The following is a 12,907-nucleotide window of genomic DNA, read 5'->3' on the forward strand; positions in this document are numbered from 1 at the left end:
GCCCAGCAGAAGAGGAGGCCGATCTTCTGACACTGGCACCAAGCACAGGACATGCCGGTGCCCAGATGACGGTAAGAAGCGGTGGAGGGGGTGCTCAATCGCGGCGGGGGGGGGGGGTGCCCAATCATATCAGGGGGTGCCGGATCGCGTCGGGGGGGGTGCCGGATCGCCGGGGGGGGGGCGATCGTAAATCGAGCCACGCTCAGTTTCCGAGGCGCCGATTTTGCAAATGTTTTGCTCGTCTTGTAAAACACTCGCAAACCGGTGCACTCGTAAACCGAGGTACCACTGTAGTTGGTTTTGTTTTTTTTAAAAAAAACAAAAAACAACCTCAAACTAATCACAGATAGCATGGTAAGGATTTATGGCTTGCATCTATGGAAAAGCTAAAGTTATTCTGTTTAAAGTAAAACAAAATTAAGATGGTGAATATTTTTTTCCTTTCAGTCCAAGCTGGGATTCGCTGCTTTGCTTGTAAGTACTCTTCACACGCTTACTTTTGGATGGAGAAGGGCTTTCGATGGGACCCAGTATAAATTCTACTTGCCTCCGACCTACACTCTCACTCTCCTTGTGCCTTGTGCTATAATTCTTGCTAAAGTCGTGCTGGTCCTGCCGTGTGTCAGTCGAAAATTGTTGCGCATCCGTAGAGGCTGGGAAAAGGGAAAGTATGCTGAATACAATCTGTCAAATACTACAACTCCATCTTATGAATATTCACATGGAGAAGGAACCAGTATCGTGTAATGGACACTTGTGTGCAGCAGATTATGAACCATTTAAAGCACTATCTGTGACACATCTGAGTTGTGCATTTTGGCATAAAATGTAAATTGATGTGATTTAAGTATCAGACTACTGTACAGAAAGTATATAGGTAGAAACATGTACAATTTAGGCATTTGCTTGCCATATAAAGAGAAAGAGGGAAAGTTTGCTGACATTAAACATCTCAGTAAACCTGATCCCATCATCACTGCATGAAGACTTCAGGTGATAAAACAACTTCTTAGCATTTAAGATGAACTTGAAAACTTAAGGTGTAAAATTTAACCGGCAACAATCAGCATTTTTTTTTTAAACACTGGCTGCTACCATCAAACTTATTACCATGCAATGTCCGGGTACTAATGCAGACAGCTGTCTTTTAACCAGATAAGTGCCAATATTCAGCCTTTAAAGAGATAAGCCAGAAAAAGATAGGACTGCTATTGATATGGTCCTGTCTGCACAGTTAAGTTATTCTGTTAAGGACTGAGTATCAGCAATTATACAGTTAAATGCCAACTCTGCTCCTGGACCACTGTTCCTTATAAGTTGAGCAGGAGTCCTCAACCTACAAGCCTAACACTGGGGGGCACTGTTTCATTATTATATATTCAATAGTGAGGGACAGGCAGGTCCTCTTAGCATCCTTGCCTGTCCCTAGTGATTGAAAACACAGTATTAAAGCACCACCACCCACTGGCAGCAATGTAATTGGAGGACTTGGCTTAGAGGGAACAGTATGCTAGACCATCCATACAATAGCTGGTTTGGCCTTTAGCAGTTGGGAGGCATTAATCTCTGTTCAATGCTGCTGGATATTCCTTCGGGGTCTTGCGAGTTAACTGGATAACAGCCTCTCTCTCAACCAGTTAAATCATTTTGACCCCTTAAGATTACATTGTCTATTGTCTCTCAGACAAGCTATGGTCTAATTTAAATACTTGGCTACTCTCGTGGATCTAATGAGCTAAAACGCATAACTATATTTTCTTTTTTTTTTCTATCATAATTGCTCTTTTCTCCTAGGGGTTTGTTTTTGGTTTTTTAAGCCAATGCTTTATTCTTTGTACTGAAGTTATTCGACCATGCTTTATTTAATAACTAGAGCATAGAGAAAATGTTATTTTTGGCCTTTATTTTTGTATTATTTGGTTAATGACGTCGCTGGCTTGAAGACACAGAAGCAGGTCACGCTTTTGGAACTGCCTGGCCAGGGTGCAGCATGCGTTTGTGCACTATTCACTATAAACAGATGAATGCTGCCATGACTGTGTTTAGATGTTAAGGGTAAGGAGCTATGCTGTTACAGTGCCCACTGACACGGAGTGTGGAATGGATGGGAGAAATGTGCCAGTGTCACTCTTCAGAGTTAGTGTCTCCAGCTTGGGAGAAGAACGATGAACGTTGTACAATAAAATTAAAAGGGAAAAATTCTTGCTCTTTCTTTTTCTTTTAGGATAAAAGGGACAGGACGTGATATACTGTTTTTTTTTCTGTGTAGTTATAATCAAAGCAGTTCAGTGATATATTTTTGTAGACAGGCACTTATTTCGAACATGGGTCGATGAAGGGTTAAATGACTTGCCCAGGGTCACAAGGAGCTGCAGTGAGAATTGAACTCGCAACCTCAGGGTGCTAAGGCAGCCGCTCGAACAGCTAGGCCACGCCTGTGATTCTTTTTCTTGATGTTTCAGTTCAGGAGAATCTTATGTGCCTTATTTGAGTTTTCTTCCCATTAATCCACCTGCTTAGCAGACAAGGTTGCAAACATCCCTTTGATTGCAGAGGAGGAGTGGCTTAAAGAGTTTCCTTTTTTAAAGATGCTTTTAATTTTTAGATTATGTTTGAATTTTATATTAGCTTCCTTCTAGGTTTCTACTTTTCCCTCCCTAATGTTCTTTCCATCTAAGGTTCTCCACTGTACTCTAAAGCATTGAATTGTAGTTCTGTCCCTTCTTACCTTGTGTTTTGATTAGTTTGTTGGTCTAACCCAGGGGTCTCAAAGTCCCTCCTTGAGGGCCGCAATCCAGTCGGGTTTTCAGGATTTCCCCAATGAATATGCATGAGATCTATTTGCATGCACTGCTTTCAATGCATATTCATTGGGGAAATCCTGAAAACCCGACTGGATTGTGGCCCTCAAGGAGGGACTTTGAGATCCCTGGTCTAACCCATCATTTTTTTATTTTATTTATTTATTTTTTATTTATTTATAGATTTTAACATTTATAACACAAGAATCCTCTTGTTACAGAAATGCAGAGGAATAGATAAGCAAGAAATCATGAAATGTACATACTGCATATTATAAAAAAGAGAAAAAGGGCAAATATAAAGAATAACAATAAACTTAATGGAAACATAAAAATTCTTAAATTATGCAATATTCTCCAGTAATTAATTATATACTCTTCCTTAGACCACTATAAGGCTCCAAAAAGACAAGATAATAGTAAAGATAAGGAGATTTCATAACCATGTAATCAACTTTAGGTAAAAGGCATAACATGATTTATCTTGGCATAATCTTATATAGCAGCTCTTATTTATTTAGTTGATTTAATCATTTTTGAGAATCCAAAAAACTACGAAGTTGTTCCGGTACAAAGTATACATATTTGTTCCCTGCATGTTTTATAAACACATTTACAGGGGTAATTTAACAAAAAAGTCACTCCCATTTTTGTTATTTCTTCCCTCATGCTTAAGAATAATTTCCTCCTCTCTTGAGTAGATTTAGTGACATCAGGGAAAATCCAAATTTTCTCTCCCAGAAACAAATTTTGGGAGAGACGAAAATAAGTTTTCATTATCATATTTAGGTCTTGTTCAAACACTAATGATTCAATCATGGTTCGTCTATATTGAACTTCCTCCTGAGTGGTTTCAAGAATACTATACTCTTCAAGAAATTCCTGAATAAGGTTTAAAACCACAAATACCTTCCTTCTTACCATCCTCTCCCTAACCCCTGATCCTACCTAACCATATAACCTACATGTTATTCTACCTGATCCACACTTGGAAACGATCTTTGATCTAACTTTGTAACCCTCCTTCTATAACTCTTTTTGTAATCCGCATTGAACCACAAGGCAATGGCGGAATAGAAATCTGTAATGTAATGTAATACCATACCGGTCAAATTATTCAAATCTAATTCCTGAGGGTGGGAATTTTGTATCTTCCTTGGTAGGTAATATATTTTATTTATAGGTGGAATACATTCAGTTGGAATTTTTAAGGTCTCTATTAGATATCACTAGTAATCTCCCAATATTGATTATTGTAATTCACTTTACCAGGGCATCACCCAAAAACAGATCCGACGGATTCAAATCATCCAAAATACTGCAGTGAAAATCATCTATAGAGCCTACTCCTTCTGGTCCTCCCCAAGTGGAAAATCCTCTTTAAGAACATAAGAATTGGCGCTGCTGGGTCAGACCAGTGGTCCATTGTGCCCAACAGTTCGCTCCCGCGGCAGCCCTCAGGTCAAAGACCAGTGCCCTAACCGAGACTAGCCTCACCTGTGTACATTCCGGTTCAGCAGAAACTTGTCTAGACTTGTCTTGAATCCCTGGAGGGCGTTTTCCCCTATAACAGACTCCGGAAGAGCGTTCCAGTTCTCCATCACTCTCTGGGTGAAGAACTTCCTTAAGTTTGTATGGAATCAATCCCCTTTTAACTTTAGAGAGTGCCCTCTCGTTCTCTCTACCTTGGAGAGGGTGAACAACCTGTCCTTATCTACTGAGTCTATTCCTTTCATTATCTTGAATGTCTCGATCATTTCCCCTCTCAATCTCCTCCTATAGGTCTTTTGTCTCTCTTTTTTTCATCTTCACCTCTACTCCTTTGCCCCATTCCCGTTCGGTTTGTCCCTCCCGCCTTCCTTTTTATTTCATGATGTATCCTTTTACCATTTTTCCCTTTTGTGTCATGTATGTCAGTCCCTTGTGTTTTATGAAAATTACTTTGTACATGTCCCCTATTTTTTATATATAATTGTATACAATTTGTATGGAAATTGCTTTGGCTTTTTAAGCGGTATATCAAATAAAATAAAACTTGAAATTTCTGGAGTCTACCTTTGAAGCTCTTGCTCTTACTATGGTTGTAGGCCGCCTAGCAGTACTGTCCTATGAACAACTTTTAAGATACATAATATACCAAGGGCTAGATTCACTAACCTTCCGATCTGTGTCCAATCTGTGGGTGATTGAAGGCAGGCCGACCGATTCACCAACCATCTTCTTGCAAATAGGGACAATCGGAGGCACACCCCCAATTGACTTCATGGCCATTGTTTTTGACCAATCAAGGACTTCCTTAGACTCCTCCCTAAGGAAGTCCCTGATTGGCTGAGGCGCCCCCAGGCCCCTCCCAAGGGAGAAGCCCAAGGCACCTCAGGCAATCAGGGTCTTAGGCCCTACCCTGTGCATCACATGATGCACCGGGGCAGGTCCTAAGGCCACACTTCTCATTGTCGGAGGCCTGGAGCAGGAGGGACTGAGCATCACTTCTGCTCCCAACTATTTAAAGGTATAGGGATGGAGGTGGGTCTGACCGGGAACCGGGAGTGGGCGTCCCTTGGGTGGCAGGAGGGAGTGGGAACCCTCCTGCCATAATTTTAAAAGCGAAAACAAAAAGGCAACCGAGTCACATCAAGGTTTGTGTGAGGGACGCTCAGGACGCCAAAATTGGCTCACAACTTACAAACCAAAGTGGAAAAATATATAATATACGATATATAATTATATATAATACATTATATTATATTATAGGGTGCTCTCAGTGTGAACCCTCAGTGATAGGAGCACAGCTCCGACACTTCACTTCTGGGTCAAGGCGGTAAGCCTCCACCCACACACCATCATCGAGCACCCTAAGTGTGCTGAAATCAAACAAATCAACCAATCAAAGTGAGTAAATCAAACTCAACCTGAGCGACCCCCACACAAACCCTGCCAGCCAGACCCCCCAAGAACGCACAACAAAATAAAAAAAAAACATACAATAAATGTCGAAAAAGTATCAAAAGAACAAAATACTTATCTGAAGCTATCTCACAGACTGAAAAATGCAAACAACCGCGCCAGGAGGAGAGGTTCAACCGCGCTGGTTTCGGGAGGAGCCCTTCTTCAGGAACCTGACCCTTGACGGAACACGAACAAAGAGGTCGGCTGGAGGGCGGGGTGCCCGAACAGAAGAGCACGCCGCCTAAAACGAATCTACAGGTGACGTCATGCACAAACCAACCAATCATACAACCCAACCAATCAACCAATCACACACAAGGGCGAAAACCCACCCATCCATACTCAACATGCAAACTGAACAGAAACCAATTAAAAAGCCTCAGCCAAAGAACCCCCCCACACACACAAACACACACTGAAACCCAAGCTGTCATCCAGTCAGGTTGCGTCAATCGCTGCCTGTGGGGCAATTCCTCAGGATTCGTCGTATCTGTTCATCTTTGAGGGAGTACAAGGCTCAAGCGAAGTTATTATCTCAGCGCTTTAAGGCCCGCGGCTATCCTGAGTGGATCATCAGAAGAGCGTACCGTAGAGCTCGCTATGCTAACCCTGAGTTATTACGGGCTCCTGTTATCAGGCCACCTTTAGATCAGCAGGTGTGTGTTATATCGTTTTCCAACCAAGCCCACCAGATAGCGAACATTGTGAGAAAGCACTGGCACATTCTGGGTCATCATTCTGTTTTTAAGGAGGCTCCCTGTATAGCTTACGCCCGTCCTAAAAATCTTAAGGACTTATTGGCTACAAGGAGTCGGGCTCATATTGGGGGCAGTCATAAACCATGCGGGCATTGTGATATGTGCCCTTTATCTTTGTCTATTTCCACCTGGCAACATCCCCGGACTCAACGTACTTACTACCTCAGATCTCAAACGTCTTGTGATTCTGAATGGGTAGTTTATGTCATCATCTGCCCCTGCGGGTTGTGTTATGTGGGGCGGACCAGTAGAAGAATTAGGGTCAGACTGCAAGAACATAGAAGTCGGATTCGTACTGGATCTCATTCTGCCCCCCTTGTACCGCACTGTGCTGAACTTGGTCATCGATTCACTGATCTGTTTTGGTTTGTGCTTGAGCAAGTCCCTTGGGATTTCAGGGGGGATAGACAGGCCCATTTGAATCTCAGGGAACAATATTGGATTTTCCAATTACAATCTGTCCATCCCAACGGCCTCAATGAAGGCGTGGAATGGAATACCATTGTTTAACAGGGCCATTTGGATTTCATTTGGGTCTTGGGTTTCAGTGTGTGTTTGTGTGTGGGGGGGGGGGGTTCTTTGGCTGAGGCTTTTTAATTGGTTTCTGTTCAGTTTGCATGTTGAGTATGGATGGGTGGGTTTTCGCCCTTGTGTGTGATTGGTTGATTGGTTGGGTTGTATGATTGGTTGGTTTGTGCATGACATCACCTGTAGATTCGTTTTAGGCGGCGTGCTCTTCTGTTCGGGCACCCCGCCCTCCAGCCGACCTCTTTGTTCGTGTTCCGTCGAGGGTCAGGTTCCTGAAGAAGGGCTCCTCCCGAAACCAGCGCGGAGGAAACCTCTCCTCCTGGCGCGGTTGTTTGCGTTTTTCAGTCTGTGAGATAGCTTCAGATAAGTATTTTGTTCTTTTGATACTTTTTCGACATTTATTGTATGTTTTTTTTTTATTTTGTTGTGCGTTCTTGGGGGGTCTGGCTGGCAGGGTTTGTGTGGGGGTCGCTCAGGTTGTTTGTGTTGAGTTTGATTTACTCACTTTGATTGGTTGATTTGTTTGATTTCAGCACACTTAGGGTGCTCGATGATGGTGTGTGGGTGGAGGCTTACCGCCTTGACCCAGAAGTGAAGTGTCGGAGCTGTGCTCCTATCACTGAGGGTTCACACTGAGAGCACCCTATAATATAATATAATGTATTATATATAATTATATATCGTATATTATATATTTTTCCACTTTGGTTTGTAAGTTGTGAGCCAATTTTGGCGTCCTGAGCGTCCCTCACATAAACCTTGATGTGACTCGGTTGCCTTTTTGTTTTCACTATTTTAGGATTTTTTCGGCAAATCCGGAGTGTATTGTTGTTGATAATTTTAAAAGCGGCATTTAAAGGTACGGGGAGGTGTGGGCCGGTGTCATTGGCGAGTTTGCGATGGCAGGAGGAAGTTGGCATCCCTCCTGCCATATTTATTCATTTGTGCACGGGGAGGGGGTGGGAAGCTTGCAATGGCAGAAGAGAGTTGGCATCCCTCCTGCCATATTCATTCGCTTGTGCACGGGGAGGGGGTGGGAAGCTTGCGATGGCAGGAGGGAGTTGGCATCCCTCCTGCCATATTCATTCGCTTGTGCACGGGGAGGGGGTGGGCAGCATCGGGCCCGATGGCAACGGGTTTCTGTGCGGGGGAACATTTTTTGGTTCAGGGAGGGGGGCACACTATCAGGTTAAAACCACAGGCTTGCAAAGTTTTGCAGAATATATTAAAAAGGAAAAATTCCTTTTTTATACTGCTAAAAAGCATTGCAAGCCCGTGGTTTTAAAGGGCAGGAGAGTTGGCAAGGGTAGAAGCGACTGGTCTTCAGCAGTCGCTTCTTTTCTGATCAGCAAGCCCAGTTGATGTTGTATAAATTGTTTAGTGAATCGCTGCCTTCCAAAATTTGCATGCGCTGATCAGATCGGGTGCTGATCGGGAGGAAGATTAATGAATCGGGTCAGGAACGATCGGTTTGCTTAGTGGATCTAGCCCGTAGTGGTCAGTGCTATCAAAATACTGTGCCAGGTTTTCTGAATGAGAATACCAGATATTTTTCTTCATAAATCAAGGGGCTTTTTTAATAAACCATTGTAAAATGTGCAGTTGCTGCAGTTTTATAATGCAGTGCCTACTGGATGCGTTCCCACTTTTTTTTAATTGCAGGTTGTGTGTTAACATTCGGATTAATGTGCAGTATTCCTGTCTTAAGAAGGAAGCACGCAGTTCCTGCAGTTTAAGAAGTGATAAGTAGCCCCACGTTAATTCTGTCGTTGGTGAGGCCCCACTTGGAGTACCGTATTTTCACGTAGATAACGCGCACATGGGTATAGCGCGCGGGAAACCGAAATATATGTAAAAAAAATTTTATATACCGCGCACACCCGTATACCGCGCATGCTGCCCCGACTCTCCCGTCGCAGCCCTACTCTCCTTTCGCCCGCCCCGACTCTCCTCTGGCCACTCCGACTCTCCTCTCCCCCTTGAAGTCCTGTCCCCACCCTGAAAGCCTGATGCCCCCCGACGTCCGATTCACCTCCCGTAGGACCGCTCGCACCCCCACCCCAAAGGACCGCTCACATGCACTCCCTCCCACCCCCCCCCTGCCCCCACCCTGAAGGACCGCTCACACCCCCACAGCCTCCCGACCCCCCCCCCCTCATCATGTAGAAGCTCCTACCGGTGTCCTGCTGCTTCCTCTTCCGGCGGTCCGCCCTTTCTCTGATGTCAGAGAAAGGGCGGGACCGCCGGAAGAGGAAGCAGCGCAGACGCAGGGCTCACAGAAGGGCCGGGACCGCCAAGAGGAAGCAGCAGGACACCAGTAGGAGCTTCTACATGATGGGGGGGGGGGGTGCGGGTGCGAGTGCGTGCGAGCGGTCCTTCGGGGTGGGGGTGCGTGCGAGCGGTCCTTCAGGGTGGGGGTGCGAGCGGATTTCGGGGGGGGGAACTATGTAAAAAAAAAGTTGTAAAACGTGCTCACCCGTATAACGCGCAAGGTTATGCACGGTTTGTAAAAATCGTGTATAACACACGCATTATATGCGTGAAAATACGGTATTGTGTTCAGTTTTGGAGACTGTATCTGGCGAAGGACACAAAAAGGCTTGAAGCGGTCCAGAGGAGGGCGACGAAAATGATAGGAGGTTTGCGACAAAAGACGTACGAGGAGAGACTGGAAGCCCTGAATATGTATACCTTAGAGCAGTGGTTCTCAACCCTTGCGGTTTTATGGAGAGAAGTGGACCAGATAAGTGCACTTTATTACCAAGTTTTTACAACGGACAAATTTTGGATAAGTGCGATGAATGAAAATGGTGCTCTCTTATCTTTGATTGAGAAATAAGCACAAAGAGCTACGTGGTAGCCATTTTCTGAGCACTATATTACAATAATATTAAAGAAAAACAAATGCTTTTGAGAAAAGATAATGAAATAATTTTGTTCTGGGACTGAGAGAAATGGCAGTGAGCAATTGACTGCGATTCAAAGACCTTCCCATTTTCTTAAAAAAGGATGAAATACTGATTTTCTGTCCTGTAAGGGTCCAGAGAAGAACGCCTAAAATGGTTAAGGGGCTGGAGGAGTTGCCATACAGTGAGAGATTAAAGAAAAGAGGAGACTAAGAGGGGACATGATTGAAACAGTCAAGATAATGAAGAGAATAGACTTAGTAGATAAAGACAGATTGTTCACCCTCTCCAAGGTAGGGAGAACGAGAGGGCACTCTCTGAAGTTAAAAGGGGATAGATTCCGTACAAGCATAAGGAAGTTCTACTTCACCCAGAAAGTGGTAGAAAACTGGAACGCTTTTCCAGAGGCTATTATAGGGGAAAACACCCTCCAGGGATTCAAGACAAGTTCCTGCTAAACCAGAATGTACACAGTTAAGGCTAGACTCATTTAGAGCACTTGTCTTTGACCTAAGGGCCGCCACGGGAGCAGACTGCTGGGCACGATGAACCAATGGTCTGACCCAGCAGCGGTAATTCTTATGTTCTTATGTAAGTTAGCCAGGCCCCAGTCATGGGACATGGGCTTGTCATGCCACTGGGGCTTGCAAGCATCTGTGAAGCTGAAAGCTATGCCATCAGTAGTTTCACTACCATCAGGGCCTCCTAAGGTGGACAGGTTTCAGCAGAGATGTCAGACTAATGATGTACAACCCATCTGGGCAGCAACAGATAGGCAGTGTTGGAGGCGGAGGATTGTGTTTGATGCAGCAACAGAGACAACATTGAATGTATACTGGGCAGAAGAAAGGACCGGCAATCTACTTCTGTATTCTGCCACAAAAACTTGATGATGTTCATCAAGTCACTAGGATTCCAAACAAGTTAGCCAGTACCATGTGGAAAATGTGCACATTACTCAAACTTCAATAGGATTAATAAAATTAGCCAAAGCAGTGTGTGGTGCAGTGGTTAGAGCTACAGCCTTAGCACCCTGAGGTTGTGGGTTCAAATCCTTCACTGCTCCTTATGACCCTGGGCAAGTCACTTAATCCCCTCATTGACCCAGGTATACTAGATAAGAGTTTGAGCCACCATGACAGATAGGGAAATATGATAGAGTATCTGAATGTAAACTAGAGAATGACATGGTGACAAAATTCATCACTGTTCCCGTCCCTGCGGATAATCGCGGGAAATAATCCCATGTCATTTTCTAGTGTCTATTTCAACCTCAGTCCTTCTACACCAGCATTCTTCAAAGCAAAGCTTGCGGGTCAGTGGTTGTGGCCATTCATACTCTGATTCTTATGTGCACCAAGGATAATGAAGCTATTGTGACATCACTGATGTGATTAGTTCTTAGGCACTAGTGGAATGAGGCATTATGACATCACAATATCTGCTCTGGATACCAGAGACTGTCATTCTGTAGTGTCTATCTCAACCTCAGTCCTTCTACACCAGCATTCTTCAAAGCAAAGCTTGCGGGTCAGTGGTTGTGGTTCTTATGTGCGCCAAGGATAATGAAGCCATTGTGACATCACTGATGTGATTAGTTCTTAGGCACTAGTGGAAAGAGGCATTATGACATCACAATATCTGCTCTGGATACCAGAGACTGTCATTCTGTAGTGTCTATCTCAACCTCAGTCCTTCTACATCAGCATTCTTCAAAGCAAAGCTTGCGGAGCAGTGGTTGTGGCCATTCATACTCTGATTCTTCCCTCTCTCTTTAAAGAATAACATGAAGATGGTTTCCCGCGGTTATCCACGGGGACGGGAACGGTGATGAATTTTATCACCGTGTCATTCTCTAATGTAAACCATGTAGGATATAAATGGTATATAAATAATTAAATAAATAAAAATGTTGCTAGTGCAAGTTGAATGATGGCAGAAAGTGCTAGTCTCTGCTTCCCAAGGCCAGAAATTGCAGTAACATCCTGTCAAAGGATTCTTGCTACATTTACACACACGCTTTTCTGAGTGTAATTGTTTTGGCATGGTGCTCTTGGCTAACTGCGACAAGGTATAATGTTATACGAGTACAGTAGAACTATCTACTTTCAGAGATGCTTCAGAAGCAGATCAGCGTTTCATCGGTTATGGTAAACTACAGTTCTAAGTCTAAGCAGGTGTAAAGTCATAATATCCACAATGTAGGAGAAAAAATCTGTGCGAAAATGCGCTATGTCAGAAATACTCATCTTCCTCCTGTCTGTCTCTGCAGGGTTTTTTTTTTATTCTGTTAAAAGAGAAATGCTAATTTGATTAACGCATAACATCCATGTTACAGTACAATGAATCAAGCTTATGGTAATTCCACTTAATCTTATTTAGATGTCTGGCTGTATTTTAGCTCTCAAATGGCTGAAAACTGAGAGCACACAGCAGCTGCGAGAGCTCTTGAAAACTAATTTCCTCCCATCAGAAATGGCTGAGCAGAAGATGGCTCTAAAAATAAGTGATTTTTCATGTCCTTTATAAAATCTTCACAAACATAAGTTTAAGATGGTCACTAGAATTTTGATAGAGTGAAATATCTCTTATTGAGACATCAATAAGTGGTACACGATATGTCATTTTAAGGAACACGAATCTTTTCTAAAGATGTCCTATCTGTATAATTTTTCAACTTTTTTTACACCAACTTTTGGCTGTTGGGCGTAGGTGATCTTGGAACCTGCAACCTTTTATTGGCTGAAGTCTGCAGAGATTTGCTATTGTTTTCTGCAATTTGCAATATACTGTCTTGGGTAGCAGTGGCATAGCTTATGGGGAGCCTAAGTCCCTTCTGGAGATACCCAGCCCCTGCCAGCCAAAAATGTGTCCTGCGTGAGTCTCATCTGTACTGCTAGAGCGGCACTCCAGGATGTAGGCATGCATCATAGCACTCTTGGACATACTCAGAGACCCCAATGAGTTC

The 12,907-nt window shown here is 43.7% G+C and overlaps 1 protein-coding gene across 6 annotated transcripts in view; it reads left to right on the forward strand.

Moving 5' to 3' along the window:
• The window catches only part of STEAP3 (STEAP3 metalloreductase), a 61,390-nt gene extending 58,557 nt beyond the window's left edge, over positions 1–2,833 (forward strand). For all 6 annotated transcript variants that reach the window (XM_033946490.1, XM_033946489.1, XM_033946493.1 and 3 more), the window contains one exon: positions 448–2,833. In XM_033946490.1, the coding sequence (XP_033802381.1) occupies positions 448–747 (300 nt within the window). In that variant the 3' untranslated portion in view covers positions 748–2,833. The remainder of the gene's footprint in view (positions 1–447) is intronic.
• Positions 2,834–12,907: the final 10,074 nt, after the last annotated feature.

The sequence above is a fragment of the Geotrypetes seraphini genome, chromosome 5 (assembly GCF_902459505.1).
Source record: "Geotrypetes seraphini chromosome 5, aGeoSer1.1, whole genome shotgun sequence".
Taxonomy (NCBI): Eukaryota; Metazoa; Chordata; class Amphibia; order Gymnophiona; family Dermophiidae; genus Geotrypetes; species Geotrypetes seraphini.